Here is a 22801-nt window from a genome sequence, read left to right as displayed (position 1 = left end):
GATCCAGCCTTTTTACCCAAGGTGTCGTCTAAATTTCATAGGTCTCAGGAGATTATTCTTCCCTCCTTCTGTGACCATCCCAGAAACTCTGGAAAATTGACATTCCATACTCTAGATGTGCGGAGATGCCTAATTCAGTATCTCAAAATTACAAAGACATGGAGAAAGTCTTCTGCTTTATTCATCCTCTTTTCAGGACCAAATAAAGGGAAGAAGGCTACCAAAAGTACCCTGTCTAGGTGGCTTAGACTGGGCATTATACAATCTTACCTGGAGGAGGGCCTGTCTCCTCCAGTCTCGGTGAAGGCTCACTCTACTCGCTCTGTTTCCACTTCTTGGGCAGAAAGGTCAGGGGCCTCCTATCGAGCAAATTTGTAGGGCAGCCACGTGGTCTTCTCCCTCTACTTTTTTCCATCACTACCGTTTGGATCTGCACTCTTCTTCTGATCTTTCTTTCGGTAGAAAGGTTTTGCAAGCGGTGGTCCCTCCCTAGCAAGGGTTCTTCCTCTGTAATTCTCTCTATGGTGCTGTCGTGGGGGAGGGGAAAAATGATGATTACACTTACCGGTAATCAGATTTTCCAGACTCCACGACAGCACCCTTCCTAATTCCCTCCCTAAAAAAAAAAAAAAAAAAAAAAAAAAAAATAAATAAAAAGAATAATTTAATTTTCAAGATTTGTATTGTTTATGTGAATATATGCTGTTCAGCTCAGACTGATTAATGGTGTAGGAGTCCCTCTCTTGCTCTGTAATCCACTGAATAGGAGGAGAGGCTCCACCCTTTTATTTCTGTAGGTTTCCTGTCCCTGGGGGTGGATCCCTCTCTCTCTCTATGGTGCTGTCGTGGGGGTCTGGAAAATCCGATTACCGGTAAGTGTAATCATCATTTTCCTTAACTTTGAATCTGCAAAAATACTTGTACATGCCCTCATTATCTCCCGCCTAGACTACTGCAACATTCTCCTCTGTGGCCTTCCATCCAGCACTCTCGCACCCCTCCAATCTATCCTCAACTCTGCTGCCCGACTAATCCACCTCTCACCCTATTATTCCTCTGCCTCTCCCCTTTGCCAATCCCTTCACTGGCTCCCCATTGCCCAACTAATTCACTTCAAAGTACTTACAAATACATACAAGGCCGTCCATAACCTGTCCCCTCCCTACATCTCTGAGCTACTTTCCCGATACACCCCCACACGCACTCTCCGATCCTCACAAGACCTCCTTCTCTCCTCTCCTCTTATTGCCTCTTCCCACAATCCAATACAGGATTTCTCCCGTGCATCCCCCATACTCTGGAACTCGCTACCCCAACATATCAGACTCTCACCTACAGTGGAATCCTTCAAAAGAAACCTGAAAACCCACCTCTTCAGACAAGCCTACAACCAGTGACCCTGCTGCCTCTATACCGCCATGACCAACTTAACCCGCACCTACTGTGTCCTTCTCCCATACCATGTACATTGTAAGCCCTCACGGGCAGGGCCCTCTCTCCTTCTGTACCAGTTTGTAACTCATTTTGTTTATGATTAGTGCAATTGTCTGTATTATGTATGTGCACCCCTTATCATATGTACAGCGCTATGGAATGAATGGCGCTTTAATAATAAATAATAATAATAATGGGTCGTTGATCCAGGGAGTTATTCTGATTGAAGTCGGGAAGGAATTATTCCCCCCCTTAGGCCTCTTTTACACGACCGTATGTGTTCCGTTTTTTTTTTGCGGACCCTTTAACTTGAATGGAGCCACGGAACGTGATTTGCGGGCAATAATAGGATATGTTCTACCTGTCAACGGAAAAAACGGCCTGTAAACGGCAAAAAAAACGGTCATGTGAAAGAGGCCTTAAGTGGGGAGAATTGGCTTGTACCTCACAGGAATTTTTTTGCCTTCTTCTGGATCAACTTGCAGGATAACAGGCCGAAATGGATGGACAGATTTATTTTTTCGGCCTTATATACTATGTTACTATGTATGACCGATCCCTCATGAAGCTAAACTGACACGGTGTTATTCGCTTTTTTTCATTGATGTACTCCAAGATAGCATCTCTTAGAAAACCTTCACACAGATTACTGACGACAGATGTTAAACTTACTGGCCTATAGTTTCCAGGCTCTGTTTTTGGACCCTTTTTGAATATTGGCACCACATTTGCTATGCGCTAATCCTGTGGAACACTTCCTGTCATTAAAGTGTCCTTAAATATCAGAAATAAGGGTCTGGCTATGACATTGCTTAATTCTCTTAGGATTCGGGATGTGTTATGATCCATTGGCGCTCACAGGGGGCACACGTTACATGTCTTCATGTATGATGTACTCAGCTATCTCCTGCAGTCCCATAGAAAATGAATGGAGCAGTAGGGCGCATGTTCATAAGGAGGGACGAAGGAATCCCCGTTTTCAGGATCGGTGTTGGTCCCAGCAGTTGGACCTCCAACAATCAGTCAGCTGTCCTCTATCCTTGGAACAACCCCTTTAGGGAACACTTTAGGTAAAACCGATACCCGTTTTATGCCCAATACGGGGTACATAAGATGGTGTATGGGGATTCTCTTGTGGATGTTCCTTGAATCCCTGTACAGTGCCATATCCAGTGGACCCTACAGCAGACAGACCATGTAGTGTACAAGAAGTCTATGTTATGTGATTTGTTTTGTAGTGGTGCTCACTTTGAACTGTAATCTGTTTTGTGTTAAAGCTTTGTTCACCATGGAAGTATATTAGATTGTGAGGAGAAGGACTGGGATTTCACTATGAATCTCAATGTACGAAGCATGTATCTCATGATCAAAACATTCCTGCCAAAAGTAAGTGTACATTGTTCTCATTCATCCATGCAGTGCGCAATGTATTGTTTCACATTTGTATTAATGATCTGTAGTGGTTACTATAATAACTTACTGACTAACCCCTTCTCGCACGTACATCTGTAGTCTTTTAAAGATGGTGCCCACTCAGAAGCTGTCTGCGATCGGTAGAAAAGGCATTTAACTTCTGAGACCCCATGGTTAATTGTGACGACTGCATCTGGGCAAAACATCTGGAGCACTGCGCTCCCAGGGCCCTAACGACTCCTCCGCTATGAGATCAAGGGAGCCGTTCGTTTTGCTGTAGTAGCCTTGAGCCTGTGACAGGGCTGCATAGGTACATAATAAAACTGCCATAGGCTGATAATGGGGTTCCTTTAAATAAATAATGGAAAAAAAAAATTCAAATTACTCTCCATTCCCCGTATATATAAAAAAAATATGTAAATAATAATTTAAAGAAAATGATCGTCATTGCCACTTTTTAAAACATCCTGTACCATTAAAATATACCGTATTTTTTGCCCCAAATCTAAGGCTGGGGGCTGATTATATGACTGGGGGTTGATTATATGGCTGGGTACTGCTAAATTATGGCTGGGGGCTAATCACATATGGCTTGGGACTGATATGAGGCATGGGGGTCTCATCTGAGGTCTGATTGGGGGTCTTCTTTATATTGGGCTCTGCTCTGAGGTCTGATTGGGGGTCGTTCACATTGGGGTCTGATCTGAGGTCTTATTAACATTGGGGATCTGATTGGGGCTGTGAGCTGAGGTCTGATTAATATTTGGGGTCTAATTGGTAATCTGATCTGAGTTCTAATGAAAAATATTTTTTTCTTATAGTCCTCCTCTAAAACCTAGGTGCGTCTTATGGGTAAATGTATTAATCCTGTACGGAAAATTGCGTAACACTCCATTATCAATACTATATTACGGTATATCCACTATACAGAAACACCATTACCTTACTGAACTACTTGAAATAAGTTAGTATACCAACTAAATAACTGAGTACAACTCTGTTCCCTTTTAAAAATAATCCTCTTATATTAATATAATATTAAAAATGACATCTCATGATTATGGTAGCGGAATCAAACATAAAACACCATCTTTAACATTCAATATAGCACTCTGAACAATACCTTTTAAATATACACCTAACACTTTTATCTAGCAATGCTACTCCAGTTTTTCTGAACCACTTCCCTACTGGAGCCAGTTTGACACTTTTGTAACCCTTAGGATACAGAAGTTTTTTTTTTCGTTTTTGCGTTAAAATATTTCTTCCCTATCTTTCTTGAGCCATAATTTTTTAATTTTTCCACTCACGTATCCATATGAAGGCTTATTTTTTGCGGGACAAGTTGTACTTTCTAATGCCACCTTTTAATAAGGCATACACAGTGTAGTGAGAAGCGGGAGAAAAATTCAAAATAGGGTGGAATTGGAAAAAAAAATACGCAATTCCTCAACCATTTTACGGGTTTTGTTCCTATGGTGTTCCCTTTGCGGCAAAACTGACCTGTGCCCTTCATACTCTGGGTCAGTATGATTACAACTAGGGATGAGCGACTTTTATATTTTGAAATTAGTTATCGCTTTGTGTTGTGGTATTTACTGAATTGCGTTATGGATTCCGTTACCACGGACCATAGCGCATTTCCATGACGGAATGCATAACTGAATACCTTTAGAGGCATTCCGTTATTCATTCTGTCATAATAGAAGTCTATGGGCTGCATAACGGATCCGTCTCTTTTCCAGTATGCTGGAGTCCTCTCCTCCATAACGCATTATGTGGTCACACAGCATTATAAAGCATTGTAATGCCGTGCGATACCGTCAGAGGAAAAAAGGGAACTCGCACTGCCACACACAGAGAGTTTCTCGCACTGAACTCGTTCATCTGTGTTTGGCCTAAGGATTTTGGTGTTTAAATCAAGATTTTATGTTAAACATATTTTTTAAGGATTTTGGGTGAGATTCTTATTTTTTCATGTCCCTATCTAAAAAAAAAATGACCTAATGAAATAGGTGCAGTAACACAGTGTGACATTTCTGATTTAAGTTAATTATATATGGCAAAAAACAGTTGGGCTACCTTCACACCTTTTTTTTTTTTCAAGCATTTTGCCTACACCTTCTATGTAAGGAAAAATGCCATGAAGAAAACGTTAGTGGTAAGTCACGCTGTTTGCAAAAAAAAGTGGCAAGAACCACAAGTGGCCTAGAAATACCGTAAGTGGTAGGGACCCTTAGAGTGCTTGCTTTCACACACAGGTTTTTGTTGGCATTTTTCCGCAGTTTTGCATTTTAGAGGCATTTTTTGCTGTAAAAACACCAGCTCCAGATTTTGGGTGAAAGTTCATGGGAATGTGAAACTAAAGCATTTTTGTTAATTAGGTGGTTTGTTTTATCTTTCTGGCTTCTTTTAAATAAAAACAAAACAAAAAACACAGCATTCTGTAGCTCTTGTTTTTTTCCCCCAGCATTTTGCCAACACCTTCTCTAATTCTGAGATAGTTATCAATACTATATAGCAGTTAGAAGCAATTATATTGGACATTACATGACTGTGATTATTAATGTTTTCTAGATGCTTGCTCAAAAATCCGGAAATATTATCAACATGTCTTCTGTAGCCTCCAGTATTAAAGGTACACATGATTCATATACAGTTAATACTGTATATGATGTATGTTTTACTTATTTGTGGCTTACTATGAGTTTTTGTGGTGTCTGTGTGTTCTCGTAAGTTGCTGAGGAAGTCCAGATGCATCAACTGTTTTATTCTACATGTAGATTTGATAGATTTTGATGGCCAGAATAGCACAAATCTGCTTCATCATCTGCCACGTGTAGCCTAGATTTCTGACCTAATGAAATGAGTGGGTGCAGTAACAGTGTGACATTTCTGATTAAGTTACTTACAGTGGGGGAAATAATTATTTGACCCCTCACTGATTTTGTAAGTTTGTCCAATGACAAAGAAATGAAAAGTCTCAGAACAGTATCATTTCAATGGTAGGTTTATTGTAACAGTGGCAGATAGCACATCAAAAGGAAAATCGAAAAAATAACTTTAAATAAAAGATAGCAACTGATTTGCATTTCATTGAGTGAAATAAGTATTTGAACCCTCTAACAAAAAAAGACTTAATACTTGGTGGAAAAACCCTTGTTTGCAAGCACAGAGGTCAAACGTTTCTTGTAATTGATGACCAAGTTTGCGCACATTTTAGGAGGAATGTTGGTCCACTCCTCTTTGCAGATCATCTCTAAATCCCTAAGGTTTCGAGGCTGTCTCTGTGCAACTCTGAGCTTGAGCTCCCTCCATAGGTTTTCGATTGGATTAAGGTCCGGAGACTGACTAGGCCACTCCATGACCTTAATGTGCTTCTTCTTGAGCCACTCCTTTGTTGCCTTTGCTGTATGTTTTGGGTCATTGTCGTGCTGGAACACCCATCCACGACCCATTTTCAGTTTCCTGGCAGAGGGAAGGAGGTTGTCGCTCAGGATTTCACGATACATGGCTCCGTCCATTTTCCCGTTTATGCGAATAAGTTGTCCTGTGCCCTTAGCAGAAAAACACCCCCAAAGCAAAATGTTTCCACCCCCATGCTTGACGGTGGGGACGGTGTTTTGGGGGTCATAGGCAGCATTTTTCTTCCTCCAAACACAGCGAGTTGAGTTAATGCCAAAGAGCTCTATTTTGGTCTCATCAGACCACAGCACCTTCTCCCAGTCACTCTCTGAATCATTCAGGTGTTCATTGGCAAACTTCAGACGGGCCTGCACATGTGCCTTCCTGAGCAGGGGGACCTTGCGAGCCCTGCAGGATTTTAATCCATTGCGGTGTAATGTGTTTCCAATGGTTTTCTTGGTGACTGTGGTCCCTGCTAATTTGAGGTCATTAACTAACTCCTCCCGTGTAGTTCTAGGATGCTTTTTCACCTTTCTCAGAACCATTGACACCCCACGAGGTGAGATCTTGCGTGGAGCCCCAGAGCGAGGTCGATTGATGGTCATTTTGTGCTCCTTCCATTTTCGAACAATCGCACCAACAGTTGTCACCTTCTCTCCCAGCTTCTTGCTAATGGTTTTGTAGCCCATTCCAGCCTTGTGCAGGTCTACAATTTTGTCTCTGACATCCTTGGACAGCTCTTTGGTCTTTCCCATGTTGGAGAGTTTGGAGTCTGCTTGATTGATTGATTCTGTGGACAGGTGTCTTTTATACAGGTGACTAGTTAAGACAGGTGTCCTTAATGAGGGTGACTAATTGAGTAGAAGTGTCTAACCACACTGTGGGAGCCAGAACTCTTAATGGTTGGTAGGGGTTCAAATACTTATTTCACTCAATGAAATGCAAATCAGTTGCTATCTTTTATTTAAAGTTATTTTTTCGATTTTCCTTTTGATGTGCTATCTGCCACTGTTACAATAAACCTACCATTGAAATGATACTGTTCTGAGACTTTTCATTTCTTTGTCATTGGACAAACTTACAAAATCAGTGAGGGGTCAAATAATTATTTCCCCCACTGTATATATGGCAAAAACCTGTTAGGCTACCTTCACACCTCTGGTGTGAATTCCAGCAGAGAACAGCCTCCCGGAGTTCACCGGATCCGGCAATGCCAGATGCGGACAGAATGTCCGCTGGCCTCGTAGGGTGAGGTGGAGAGCTGCCGTACGCTGTTCTGAAAGACAAGTGGGGAGTCAGCCAGACCGCTGCATGCTGCGGTTTGTGTCCGGACGATTCTCCGTTTGTCTGTCGGAACAGCATGCCGGAGGTGAGAAACTAGCCTTAATAACCTATTTCTCACCGTTGGTTTTGTTCGATAATTCAATAAGAGAAATCCTCTCCGTTATCATCCTGGTGAGCTTGTGCTTATATTCAGCAATCTGAGCACACAGGGCTGCAGCATAAAGCTGGATACAGCAGCTCAAGCCACTTATATGATGGTGGTTTTGTCAGTAGCTTAGATTACAGCTGAGCTGCTAAAACTGATCATAGCTGTGTCCTTATTGAACATAGCCAACAAGCATGACCCCCGCATATATTTGCTTTAGACCTCGGCTGGAACTTTACTGTAAAATTCTTGCAGCCTATATATAGTGAATAATCTGAATGTAAAGCTACTGACTTGCTTAGCTTGGTGCTGAAATCATTGATCACTCATTCTATCCTTCTTCTGTAGTCTCTGTATTAATTCTCTGTATGAGGTTCTTGAACTTCTATGAACATTACAGTACTTGCAGTATGTATATTAGCTCTCCAAAAGAGAAAGCTGAACTGATGACACCAGATATAATATAGCTAAATACTATAACTCAATGTTCGACCTTTTTTTTTTTTTTTTTTTTTTAAATCAGATCTTTTTTATTGAAAAATGTACAAAGTAAATGCACACTATAGCGTGTCACAACCAATATGACATACAGACACATTATTCAGCAAATCTGGTAACACACAGGATACCAATCCATGAGTAAAAATCAAATTTCCGCCCAACTCCCCAACCCCCACCCATCCCACCCATCCCGCCCCCTCTTAATCTACACAATACATAGGCGCACTAACATATATTCCTATGCAGACGTCGAGACGACAGCCACGGTTCCCATAATTTTTCAAATTTTGCTGGGCATCCACGCTTCTGGTATACCATCCGTTCATAGCTTAACATTGTGTTAACAGCACTTAGGAATTCACCTAGGGTTGGCGGCGCTGTCTGTATCCAGTGCAGAGCAATCAACTTCCTAGCAACATATAACACTCTACCTATAGCTATTTTATGCACCTGACTAGTGGCCAGTTCAGATACGTATCCCAACACACACACTTTCGGATCCGGCGGCACCGGCACCTTATAAACGTCCTGTATCGTCTGAGATACCATCTCCCAGTATCTCCCTAATCTCTCGCACGTCCACAACATATGCAACAAATCAGCAGAAGCCATAGAGCACCTTGGACATTCATCCGTGGGTCTAAACCCTATGCGAAACAAAAAAACCGGTGTCTTGTAGACCCTATGGACAATGAACAGTTGCGAGAGTTTACGCCCCTCACTCAAGGAAGAGAGAGGTATCGCCTCCAGTATGTCAGACCATTGGTCATCAGTTAACTCGCCAACATCCTTCTCCCATTTACCTTTAGCCGCAAGCGGATGTGACAGTAGGAACTTATCAAGCAGCAGCTTGTATATACATGAGATCATACCTCTCCTTGCCCCCCTGGACAGAATCTGGTGCAATGCAGCATCTCTCCCCGCCATCACAGTCGTACCTTTAAATGTGGAATTGTGCGCATGTCGCACCTGAAGATATTTATAAAAATGTGTTCTAGGTAGGTCATACAATTCCTGAAATCTGGTAAAGGACATGAACTTCTTTTCTTCCAGAAGGTGGCCCAACCTCAGAATACCCTTCCTTTTCCACTCCCCAAAATCAGACAGAGAGAGGAATTCCGGCAGCACGGGATTATCCCACAATGGAGTGTATTCCGTGCTGCCGACAACCCCCCTCAGGATCTTAACCCTGTTCCACACAGAATGCATCAAGTAACCCAAATCTCCCAACAGACCATTCTTCCCAGCTCCTCTAGTCTCAAGAATCATCATTAGGTCCTTAGATGACAAACAATGCTGAAACAACTGACACGACACCTCACTCGACTCCAGTTCTATCCACCCTTTAAAATGCTGGCATTGTGCAGCCAGGAAGTATACCCAGGGGTTTGGCACTGCAAGGCCCCCTTCCATCTTAGGATACTGCAGCGTTTCAAGCTTAATCCTCGGTTGCCCCTTCCGCCATATGAGCTCCCTGAAAATAGCATTAATTGGAACAAATTTGGACTTTGGCAGCCAGACCGGGGAGTTATGTAGAATATAAAGCAGCTGAGGCATCAACACCATTTTAATGAGATTGGCTCTTCCCGCCACCGACAGATACAATTTACACCATGCCTTAGCCTTGTTCCGAAATTTACCAACCAGCGGGTCAAAGTTAAGGCGCACAAAGTCCCGGATTCTAGGCGATATATGGATACCCAAATACTTAAAGGACGCTACACATGGAATATTTCTGTCCCTCACTATCTGCGACTGCCCCTGCCCGTCCAGCAGCATAATTGCCGATTTACTCCAGTTAATAGTCAGACCCGACAGGGCACCGAAGCAGTCAATAATTTTCATAGCCGCTTCCAAAGATGGACCAGTGTCCCCTAAAAAAAGCAAAGTGTCGTCTGCGTACATCGCCACTTTATTATTAACTGTTCCATACTGGAACCCCCGAATGTCCAGTGACTGACGAATCGCTGCAGCTAACGGCTCAATCGCCACTGCAAATAGCAGAGGCGACAGCGGGCACCCCTGTCTGGTACCCCTGCCCAAGCAGAACTTGGGAGATACCCCTCCGTTCGCCCTGACACATGCCTTGGGATTAAAGTATAGCACCCGGACCCAGGATATATACTCATCCCCAAACCCCATAAACGCCATAACTCTCCACAGAAAGCGCCACTCAATGCTGTCAAAGGCCTTGGCCGCGTCTAAAGAAAGGATAGCTCTATCTCCAACATTCTCAGCTGGCAATTGAATACTGGCAAACACTCTTCTGATATTAAGTGACGTCGATTTCTGAGGCATAAAGCCGGTCTGGTCAGAGTGTATGATAGACAAAATCACTTTAGACAGACGCATGGCCAATACCTTTGCAAGCAACTTAACGTCAGTGGAGAGTAACGATATCGGTCTATATGAGTCTGTGAGAGAGTGATCCTTGTCTGGCTTAGGAATGACTACAATTAATGCCTCCTGCATAGACGGAGGAAGCACCCCTCCTTCCTTGGAATAATTGAATACCTTCAGAAGTTCCGGGAGTAACACATCCGCGAAGGTCTTATACACTTCCGCCGGAAGCCCATCTAAACCCGGAGCCTTGTCATTAGCCATAGCTGCCAACGCCGCCCTCAACTCTTCTAGCTCAATCGGCTCCTCTAACCGCATACTGTCCTCCCTGGAAAGCTTAGGAAGATTCAATGTGGTTAAAAATGCGTCAATATCCTCTTCCGAACATGTCACCTTAGGAGCATACAGAGAAGAGTAAAAATTATTCAATATGTTCAAAATGTTGTCAGTATCACGCCTGAGGACGCCATCAGCATCCAGCAGGCCAGGTAGGCATTGAGACCCCTGTTGCGCTTTTGCGATAACCGAGAGCATATGGCCCACACACTCCCCTTCAGTAAAAAACTGCTGCCTATAAAACAGTCTTTTCCTCTCTGCTATTTCCAAGAGGTGACACCTCAGTTCCTCCTGTCTGATTTTCAAGGCACTGCTAGTTAGGGTAGATGGATTCAGCACAAATGCTTCCTCCGCTAGCTTCATGTTATCGTGTTTCTGCAGATCAAGCTCTCTAGATTTAGATTTAATCCTATTGACTGTTTTAATAAGGGAGCCCCTGAGGAAGGCCTTCATCGCCTCCCAAACAATTATCGGAGATGCAGTCCCCTCATTTATACAAAAATACTCCCTAAGGGACTGAAGCAACTCGGACGGGTCACCTATCAATTTCAACCAAAAGGCATTCAATCGCCAGTATCTAACCCCTATCTAGATAGGTAACGGAACAGACCATGTCTTTTTGTAGCATCCGCCATTCCCCTCACATTCCAGCTAAGTACTCTCGTAACAGGTCCCATAAGAATGCATACATAGATAAAAGCACAATTGAGAGCCACACATCCCCACCTCCCAGCAGCTGCAAGGAAAAACAATGTTAATCACCAGAATACAGTCTCCTAACTCCACTCCAAGTCCCCCGTATAGGTATGAGAGGACTGTACGTTTCAGCACCTTAGTATTGCTGTCAATAGTACCCCTGACAGTATTACCCCCCGCTAACCTCAACTCCCCTCCCCCCCCCCACCCAAACATCCCACCCCACAAAGTAAACATATGCAGCATATGTAGAATCAATATTGACTCTGGGGCCAACCTTGCGAACCTGGCCCAACAGCGCCTGAAGCAGCACAGCATCCAGCAAGATACCATGTGCAGGCACATTGAAAAAGTGGGGAGCAACCGAGGGCGTATGCTCTACCCACAAAGTGTCTCCAGCAACCGGCCAGAAACAGAAATAAAATGTCCACAACGGTGGGTGGACAGTCCAGGGGACATCAGAACTTCAATCAGGAACAGGAATGTCCATCAGTCTCAGGTGTCCGTTGAAGGGATCCTAAGGCGGCGCTCATTTTGATCCAGCCACTTGACCGCAGCGTCCGGGTCCTCAAAGAACACAGCGGATCCAAACGCCACCACCCTGAGCCTTGCCGGGAACATCATGGAATACTGTACTTGCAAGTCTCTCAGCCTCCGTTTAATCTCCACAAAGCGGGCCCTCTTCTTTTGTACAGCCGACGAGTAATCCGGGAACAGGGACACCTGAACCCCATTAATTTTCAAATCAGGATGAGACCTCGCAGCCCTCAGTATAGTGTCCCTGTCTCGATAGTGCAGGATTTTAGCAAGTATTGGGCGTGGCGGCCGCCCTGGCGGCAGGGGCCTAGTGGGGACCCTATGTGCCCGCTCAATCGCATAGAGTGCAGACAGTCCTTTATCACGGAATTTTTCTGCGAGCCATTTTTCAATAAATTTAGTCGCCTCTGGGCCTTCAGACTTCTCAGGAATGCCCACCAGTCTAATATTATTGCGGCGGGAGCGATTCTCAAGGTCGTCAGTCTTTGCATAAAGCGCCTCTATATCTTTTGACGCAGCCCTGCTCACTCTCTGCAGGGTAACAGCCCCATCTTCCAGGTCAGAGACCCTCCTTTCTACTTCTGAGGTGCGTTCAGCCACCTTATGCAGGTCATGCCGGATGATGGATATGTCCGCTTTTAGGCTTCCAATGTTAATGTTCATGGACTGGAGGGTGACATTGCAACTAGCTATAGCTGCCATCACGTCTTTCAACGTGGGTTCAGGGGCAGTGACCACTGGCAGGTCTTTACCAGTGCAGCACAGGCCAGGACTCGCCCCCCCCCTCCTGCTGAACAGGGGGTTGTTGGTCTTCATCACAGGGGCCATCCTGCTCCCCTAAACCTTCCTCCACTGGCGTCAGGGTGTCATCTCCCTCTCCCCACACATGACTGGGGGACCGCTGTGACTTGTGAGCAAAGCGCTCCAGCCGCGCTGCAGCTCCCTGACTCACCGCCGCCCTCAGGTCAGGCCAGTCCTCCTCCTCGGCGCCATCTTGGGACCGGGTCTCTCTCTCAGGACGGCTCGGCGTCTTGCCTCTCTTCGCGGGCATAATGTCGGACTCCTGCGCCGGACCACCTCCCGGATCTGTCCCCTGCACCTCCGATGAAATCCAAGGCGATTTGCCACCGTGTCAGGTATAAACGAGCAGGATAATGCCGGAGCTGATGCGGCGTGCGACCTACTCCATGCGCCGCTAGGCTCCGCCAATGTTCAACCTTTTTTAAACAGGGCTTGAGACATGACTTGGAAAATAACTAAGCCAGCACCTCATCTGGAGACAGCTGTTTCAGGATGATTGCTACTCATTATTGCAGAGCAGAGGGAACTGACTGAGTGAGAGCCCTTTGTCAGGTTTAGAGGTGTAGAGAATCTTATAGCCCAGACACAATGCCCTTCTGAGAAAAAGGTATGCAAGTTAGCTCTCTTCCCAAAAAAGAAAAGAAAGCTGTGTCTATAATACCACCAGATGTAGCTATCCTAGAAGCCAATGCTCAACCTTTTAAACAGGCCTTAAAGGGGTTCTACAGTCTGTTTTAACTGATGATCTATCCTCTGGATAGATCATCAGCATCGAACCGGCGGGGGTCCAAAACCCGGAACCCCCGCCGATCAGCTGTTTGAGAAGGCAGCAGCGCCGCGGCCTTCTCACTGTTTACCGCTGGCCCAGTGACGTCACGACTAGTATCAACTGGCCTGGGCGCGGCTAAGCTCCATTCAAGTCAGATGCTGATGATCTATCCAGAGGATAGATCATCAGTAGAGTTGAGCGAACACCTGGATGTTCGGGTTCGAGAAGTTCGGCCGAACATCCCGGAAATGTTCGGGTTCGGGATCCGAACCCGATCCGAACTTCGTCCCGAACCCGAACCCCATTGAAGTCAATGGGGACCCGAACTATACGGCACTAAAAAGGCTGTAAAACAGCCCAGGAAAGAGCTAGAGGGCTGCAAAAGGCAGCAACATGTAGGTAAATCCCCTGCAAACAAATGTGGATAGGGAAATGAATAAAAATAAAAATTAAATAAATAAAAATTAACCAAAATCAATTGGAGAGAGGTTCCATAGCAGAGAATCTGGCTTCCCGTCACCCACCACTGGAACAGTCCATTCTCAGATATTTAGGCCCCGGCACCCAGGCAGAGGAGAGAGGTCCCGTAACAGAGAATCTGTCTTCATGTCAGCAGAGAATTAGTCTGCATGTCATAGCAGAGAATGAGGCTTCACGTCAGCCACCACTGCAACAGTCCATTGGCATATATTTAGGCCCAGCACCCAGGCAGAGGAGAGAGGTCCCGTAACAGACAATCTGGCTTCATGTCAGCAGAGAATCAGTCTGCATGTCATAGCAGAGAATCAGGCTTCACGTCACCCACCACTGCAACAGTCCATTGTCATAAATTTAGGCCCAGCACTAGTGTTGAGCGGCATGTCCCATATTCGAATTCGCGAAATTTTGTGAATATTCGAAAGAATATTCGTAAAATATTCGCGATTATTCAAATTCGTTATTATTTCGCATATGCGATAATTCGAATTTTCGCATCGCATAATACATATGCTATGCAAAATTCACATGTGCGCTAATGAAATCGCCTTACGAAGATTCGCAACTCAATTCAATCACTAATGTATGAATGCAATGCCCTTTGCCTCTGTTCTGGGACAAGTGTAGATATTCGCATGTGCGCTAATAAAATCGCCTTACGAAGATTCGCACCTCAATCACTTTCTAGGGAATGTGAGACTTTTGGGAATCAATCGAGATACAGTGGGGGGTGATGACAGTAGTTGACAGAGTACAGATCAATGTAATCTGTAAGGTGGAAAGTAAAATAAAAAATACGAATTTTCGTTAATCAAATTTTACGAAGTTCTACGTATTCGCGAATATGGTGCTATACTATATGAATGCACAGGCCTTTGCCTCTCTGTTCTGGGGACAAGTGTAGATATTTGCATTTGCGTTAATAAAATCGCCTTACGAAGATTCGCAGCTCAATTCAATCACTAATGTATGAATGCAAAGCCCTTTGCCTCTGTTCTGGGACAAGTGTAGATATTCGCATGTGCGCTAATAAAATCGCCTTACGAAGATTCGCAACTCAATCACTTTCTAGGGAATGTGAGACTTTTGGGAATCAATCGAGATACAGTGGGGGGTGATGACAGTAGTTGACAGAGTACAGATCAATGTAATCTGTAAGGTGGAAAGTAAAATAAAAAATACGAATATTCGTAAATCGAATTTTACGAAGTTCTACGTATTCGCGAATATGGTGCTATACTATATGAATGCACAGGCCTTTGCCTCTCTGTTCTGGGGACAAGTGTAGATATTTGCATTTGCGTTAATAAAATCGCCTTACGAAGATTCGCAGCTCAATTCAATCACTAATGTATGAATGCAAAGCCCTTTGCCTCTGTTCTGGGACAAGTGTAGATATTCGCATGTGCGCTAATAAAATCGCCTTACGAAGATTCGCAACTCAATTCACTAATGTATGAATGCAAAGCCCTTTGCCTCTGTTCTGGGACGTGCCGATATTCGCATGTGCGCTAATAAAATCGCCTTACGAAGATTCGCAACTCAATTCACTAATGTATGAATGCAAAGCCCTTTGCCTCTGTTCTGGGACGTGCCGATATTCGCATGTGCGCTAATAAAATCGCCTTACGAAGATTCGCAACTCAATTCACTAATGTATGAATGCAAAGCCCTTTGCCTCTGTTCTGGGACGTGCCGATATTCGCATGTGCGCTAATAAAATCGCCTTACGAAGATTCGCAACTCAATTCACTAATGTATGAATGCAAAGCCCTTTGCCTCTGTTCTGGGACAAGTGTAGATATTCGCATGTGCGCTAATAAAATCGCCTTACGAAGATTCGCAACTCAATCACTTTCTAGGGAATGTGAGACTTTTGGGAATCAATCGAGATACAGTGGGGGGTGATGACAGTAGTTGACAGAGTACAGATCAATGTAATCTGTAAGGTGGAAAGTAAAATAAAAAATACGAATATTCGTAAATCGAATTTTACGAAGTTCTACGTATTCGCGAATATGGTGCTATACTATATGAATGCACAGGCCTTTGCCTCTCTGTTCTGGGGACAAGTGTAGATATTTGCATTTGCGTTAATAAAATCGCCTTACGAAGATTCGCAGCTCAATTCAATCACTAATGTATGAATGCAAAGCCCTTTGCCTCTGTTCTGGGACGTGCCGATATTCGCATGTGCGCTAATAAAATCGCCTTACGAAGATTCGCAACTCAATTCACTAATGTATGAATGCAAAGCCCTTTGCCTCTGTTCTGGGACGTGCCGATATTCGCATGTGCGCTAATAAAATCGCCTTACGAAGATTCGCAACTCAATTCACTAATGTATGAATGCAAAGCCCTTTGCCTCTGTTCTGGGACGTGCCGATATTCGCATGTGCGCTAATAAAATCGCCTTACGAAGATTCGCGCCTCAATCACTTTCTAGGCAATGTGAGTAAGATCTGAGCTGTTGGACCTTTGGGAAACAATCAATTATATGTGTACTGTAATTTTGTGGGGGGGGGAAAAAACAAAAAACGAATATTCGTTTTTACGAATATATAGCACTATATTCGAAATATTCGCGAAATCGCGAAGTTGCGATATTCGCGAAAAAAATTTGCTTTTCGAATATTCGCGCTCAACACTACCCAGCACCCAGGCAGAGGAGAGAGGTCCCGTAACAGACAATCTGGCTTCATGTCAGCAGAGAATCAGTCTGCATGTCATAGCAGAGAATGAGGCTTCACGTCAGCCACCACTGCAACAGTCCATTGGCATATATTTAGGCCCAGCACCCAGGCAGAGGAGAGAGGTCCCGTAACAGACAATCTGGCTTCATGTCAGCAGAGAATCAGTCTTCATATCATAGCAGAGAATCAGGCTTCACGTCACCCACCACTGTAAGAGTCCATTTTCATAAATTTAGGCCCAGCACACAGGCAGAGGAGAGAGGTCCCGTAACAGAGGATCTGGCTTCATGTCAGCAGAGAATCAGTCTGCATGTCATAGCAGAGAATCAGGCTTCACATCACCCAACATTGGAACAGTCCATTGGCATATATTTAGGCCCCGGCACCCAGACAGAGGAGAGGTTCATTCAACTTTGGGTAGCCTCGCAATATAATGGTAAAATGAAAATAAAAATAGGATTGAATGAGGAAGTGCCCTGGAGTCCAATAATATATGGTTAAGGGGAGGTAGTTAATGTCTAATCTGGACAAGGGACGGACAGATCCTGTGGGATCCATGCCTGGTTCATTTTTATGAACGTCAGCTTGTCCACATTGGCTGTAGACAGGCGGCTGCGTTTGAGGCCTAGTATTTAGGCGCTGGGTGACCGGTATGGATTTAGTGACAGAATTAGACTTGGAAATGCACAGAAGCGTGTGTGTGTGAAGTTATTCTGAATGACCCAATGTGCACCTTGAATATTATATACCCTTTTAGGGATAGATTTCAAATAGCTCTGATATAGCAGAAACCACTAAATTATGAAATTGCTAAATTGGGAATTGTACTTCAACCCAGAACAAAAAATGTGCTTTGACGGACACTAAATATCTTGCCCAGCAACAACAGTACAGCGGTGGGTAACGAGAGATTTAGAGGGAATTAAATTTGAGGCCTAGTATTTAGGCGCTGGGTCACCGGTATGGATTTAGTGACAGAATTAGACTTGGAAATACACAGTAGCGGGTGTGTGTGAAGTTATTCTGAATGACCCTATGTGCACCTTCAATATTATATACCCTTTTAGGGATAGATTTCAAATAGCTCTGATATAGCAGAAACCACTAAATTATGAAATTGCTAAATTGGGAATTGTACTTCAACCCAGAACAAAAAATGTGCTTTGACGGACACTAAATATCTTGCCCAGCAACAACAGTACAGCGGTGGGTAACGAGAGATTTAGAGGGAATTAAATTTGAGGCCTAGTATTTAGGCGCTGGGTCACCGGTATGGATTTAGTGACAGAATTAGACTTGGAAATACACAGTAGCGGGTGTGTGTGAAGTTATTCTGAATGACCCTATGTGCACCTTCAATATTATATACCCTTTTAGGGATAGATTTCAAATAGCTCTGATATAGCAGAAACCACTAAATTATGAAATTGCTAAATTGGGAATTGTACTTCAACCCAGAACAAAAAATGTGCTTTGACGGACACTAAATATCTTGCCCAGCAACAACAGTACAGCGGTGGGTAACGAGAGATTTAGAGGGAATTAAATTTGAGGCCTAGTATTTAGGCGCTGGGTCACCGGTATGGATTTAGTGACAGAATTAGACTTGGAAATGCACAGAAGCGTGTGTGTGAAGTTATTCTGAATGACCCTATGTGCACCTTCAATATTATATACCCTTTTTGGGATAGATTTCAAATAGCTCTGATATAGCAGGAACCACTAAATTATGAAATTGCTAAATTGGGAATTGTACTTCAACCCAGAACAAAAAATGTGCTTTGACGGGCACTAAATAACTTTCCCAGCTACAACAGGACAACGGTAACGAGAGATTTAGAGGGATTTAAATTTGAGGCCTAGTATTTAGGCGCTGGGTGACAGGTATGGGTTTAGTGACAGAATTAGACTTGGAAATACACAGTAGCGGGTGTGTGTGAAGTTATTCTGAATGACCCTATGTGCACCTTCAATATTATATACCCTTTTAGGGATAGATTTCAAATAGCTCTGATATAGCAGAAACCACTAAATTATGAAATTGCTAAATTGGGAATTGTACTTCAACCCAGAACAAAAAATGTGCTTTGACGGACACTAAATATCTTGCCCAGCAACAACAGTACACCGGTGGGTAACGAGAGATTTAGAGGGAATTAAATTTGAGGCCTAGTATTTAGGCGCTGGGTCACCGGTATGGATTTAGTGACAGAATTAGACTTGGAAATACACAGTAGCGGGTGTGTGTGAAGTTATTCTGAATGACCCTATGTGCACCTTCAATATTATATACCCTTTTTGGGATAGATTTCAAATAGCTCTGATATAGCAGGAACCACTAAATTATGAAATTGCTAAATTGGGAATTGTACTTCAACCCAGAACAAAAAATGTGCTTTGACGGGCACTAAATAACTTTCCCAGCTACAACAGGACAACGGTAACGAGAGATTTAGAGGGATTTAAATTTGAGGCCTAGTATTTAGGCGCTGGGTGACAGGTATGGGTTTAGTGACAGAATTAGACTTGGAAATACACAGTAGCGGGTGTGTGTGAAGTTATTCTGAATGACCCTATGTGCACCTTCAATATTATATACCCTTTTTGGGATAGATTTCAAATAGCTCTGATATAGCAGAAACCACTAAATTATGAAATTGCTAAATTGGGAATTGTACTTCAACCCAGAACAAAAAATGTGCTTTGACGGACACTAAATATCTTGCCCAGCAACAACAGTACAGCGGTGGGTAACGAGAGATTTAGAGGGAATTAAATTTGAGGCCTAGTATTTAGGCGCTGGGTCACCGGTATGGATTTAGTGACAGAATTAGACTTGGAAATACACAGTAGCGGGTGTGTGTGAAGTTACTCTGAATGACCCTATGTGCACCTTCAATATTATATACCCTTTTTGGGATAGATTTCAAAGAGCTCTGATATAGCAGGAACCACTAAATTATGAAATTGCTAAATTGGGAATTGTATTTCAACCCAGAACAAGAAATGTGCTTGAACGGACACTAAATAACTCGCCCAGCTACAGCACTAGGGACAGATTTAGCTGGATATAAATTTGAGGCCTAGTATTTAGGCGCTGGGTGACCGGTATGGATTTAGTGACAGAATTAGACTGGGATATGGCCAAAAAATGAACAGACTATTGCTGGTTAAATGCACTTGGTGTGACAGCTTCACCCTGATGTAGGCTTTAGCCAAAAAACAACCACACCATTGAGGGTTAAATGCACTTGGTGACAGGCGCAGCTTGCCCCTGATTTTGTATATGGCCAAAAAATGAACAGACTATTGCTGGTTAAATGCACTTGGTGTGACAGCTTCACCCTGATGTAGGCTTTAGCCAAAAAACAACCACACCATTGAGGGTTAAATGCACTTGGTGACAGGCGCAGCTTGCCCCTGATTTTGTATATGGCCAAAAAATGAACAGACTATTGCTGGTTAAATGCACTTGGTGTGACAGCTTCACCCTGATGTAGGCTTTAGCCAAAAAACAACCACACCATTGAGGGTTAAATGCACTTGGTGACAGGCGCAGCTTGCCCCTGATTTTGTATATGGCCAAAAAATGAACAGACTATTGCTGGTTAAATGCACTTGGTGTGACAGCTTCACCCTGATGTAGGCTTTAGCCAAAAAACAACCACACCATTGAGGGTTAAATGCACTTGGTCGCAGCTTGTGCTGGCGCACCACAAGACACAAAATGGCCGCCGATCACCCCAGAAAAATGAGACTGACAAACGGTCTGTGCAGCCTAAAAACAGTGAGCAATTGAGGATCAGCAGCTCAATGATCCACAGCTGCAGATCGATCAGTTAATCAAGTCCTTTGGAGGAGTTAATCTGCCTAATCTCGCCCTACTGTCGCAGCCGCAACCTCTCCCTACGCTAATCAGAGCAGAGTGACGGGCGGCGCTATGTGACTCCAGCTTAAATAGAGGCTGGGTCACATGGTGCTCTGGCCAATCACAGCCATGCCAATAGTAGGCATGGCTGTGATGGCCTCTTGGGGCAAGTAGTATGACGCTTGTTGATTGGCTGCTTTGCAGCCTTTCAAAAAGCGCCAAGAAAGCGTCACAAAAGCGCCAAGAAAGCGACGAACACCGAACCCGAACCCGGACTTTTACGAAAATGTCCGGGTTCGGGTCCGTGTCACGGACACCCCAAAATTCGGTACGAACCCGAACTATACAGTTCGAGTTCGCTCATCCCTAATCATCAGTTAAAACAAACTGCAGAACCCTTTTAAGACATAACTTGGATTATAGCTATAAGCCAGTACCTCATCGAGCAATGACTTATAGGATAGCTACCTTACATTGGTGGCACTGGAGGTACAGCTTTCTTTTCTAGAAAAATAACTAATTTGCATACCCCCCCTCAAAAGTGCTTTGCCTTGCCTATAAGATTCCTTAGGCCTACTAGGTGCTCTCTATAAGGAGAAATAGTATCCCCAAATACAGCAGCAGTCTGACATTAGGAAAAAAGTGAGATGCACACAGTCTGTGTAGTAGGAGAGGAGCTTATGTACTAGTATTGTATTTTATGTATGCAGTACTTTACACCGTGCCTTTAGTTACTATATTTCTATTACTCTTTTCCTTCCAGGAGTAGTAAACAGATGTGTATATAGCACTTCAAAGGCCGCAGTCATTGGTCTGACAAAATCTGTTGCTGCAGATTTCATTGAGCAAGGGATTCGGTGTAACTGCATATGTCCAGGTAAGTGAAGTACAGAATGAAATATATAGGGTTTCCAGTCATACGTTCATAACATGGTGTATTGCTGTGTTATTTAGCATTCTTCTCTAATGACATGTATTAGCTATAAGAGCTTTGTGACAGTTTGAGGCCAGATTAGCATTGCCTGTTCTGTTTAAATTCTTTTTTATTGAAACATATAGCAAGCACACATTTTACATTTATAATTTTTTTCCTTCTACGTCAGTAAAATTAACAGCCTACAGTGACACATAGAATACAAAGTAACATACTAAAGGGAATTCAGAGCATCCAGTATACAAAAAAGGTATACAACATATCTCAACCACAACAATTGATCCATATGGTATATATTACCTACACATAGACCAGAGGGCACATATTCTACATCCAACCAAACTGCATGCAGAGTTGTATCTATTGAATAAGTTCAAAGAGTTGAATAACAAAGTAGCATTTCATAGTGTACGTAGAGAAGTGCACCACTGTCTCCACAACAGGGGACAACCTCTGCCTTTGTCAGCACAATGGTTATAGGGACTACGGTATTAACGCTGCCCCGACATCCACCGTACATGTACAGCAGATGTCAGGTCGTTAAAGGTGGCGCCTGCTCAGTGGGCAACATAGATGCCATGTGCATGCTGTTTTAAACAGAGTCTGTGATCAGAGGTGTCTTTTAACCCCTCAGAGTGCCGTGGCCAATTGCAATCATGGCATCTCATCAGTTGTTGAAGCACAGTGCTCCCGGTGACCAAATGGCTCCCCCGTGATGATATCGCAGGAGCCATTTAGTTGCTATGGCAGCCTAGGGCTTCTGAAGGCTCCATAGGCTGCCATAGTAAAGTTCCTATCCTATGCTTCCTGTAAGTGATCTAATGATTGCATGTTGACTAGGGGGACCTAAAAAAGATCATTGGTATTGCAGCGTCCACAAATGTCTGAATATTAAAATGTAAACCTTTTTTATCTGTTATGTTGAATATGGTAGCCGAAAGAAAAAATGAGCCTTTGCAAAGCTCCGTAGATAGAAATATAAAAAAGTTATGGTGGTCAGCAAAAGGCAATGGCATATTTTTTTTTTTTTTACATATTAAAACATGAGTATTTAAACTACATCTCATGGAATATTAAGTAGTGACATTAGAAACTACTACTTTTCCACAAAAAACAAGCCAGATTTAGCTATGTGAACGGAAAAGTAGTTAAAAGTTACAGCCCCTGA

The 22801-nt window shown here is 43.6% G+C and overlaps 1 protein-coding gene across 1 annotated transcript in view; it reads left to right on the top strand.

Annotated features, from left to right (window-relative positions):
- Nucleotides 1-22801, top strand: part of BDH2 (3-hydroxybutyrate dehydrogenase 2) — an 81136-nt gene that overhangs the window by 38840 nt on the left and 19495 nt on the right. Inside the window, exons 5-7 of the mRNA XM_044276561.1 lie at nt 2712-2820; nt 5425-5485; nt 21463-21576. Of these exons, the coding sequence (XP_044132496.1) occupies nt 2712-2820; nt 5425-5485; nt 21463-21576 (284 nt within the window). The remainder of the gene's footprint in view (nt 1-2711; nt 2821-5424; nt 5486-21462; nt 21577-22801) is intronic.

This window comes from Bufo gargarizans, chromosome 1 (assembly GCF_014858855.1).
Source record: "Bufo gargarizans isolate SCDJY-AF-19 chromosome 1, ASM1485885v1, whole genome shotgun sequence".
Taxonomy (NCBI): domain Eukaryota; kingdom Metazoa; phylum Chordata; class Amphibia; order Anura; family Bufonidae; genus Bufo; species Bufo gargarizans.
Note: the sequence above shows the minus strand (reverse complement) of the source record. Positions and strands in the feature narration are given on the sequence as shown.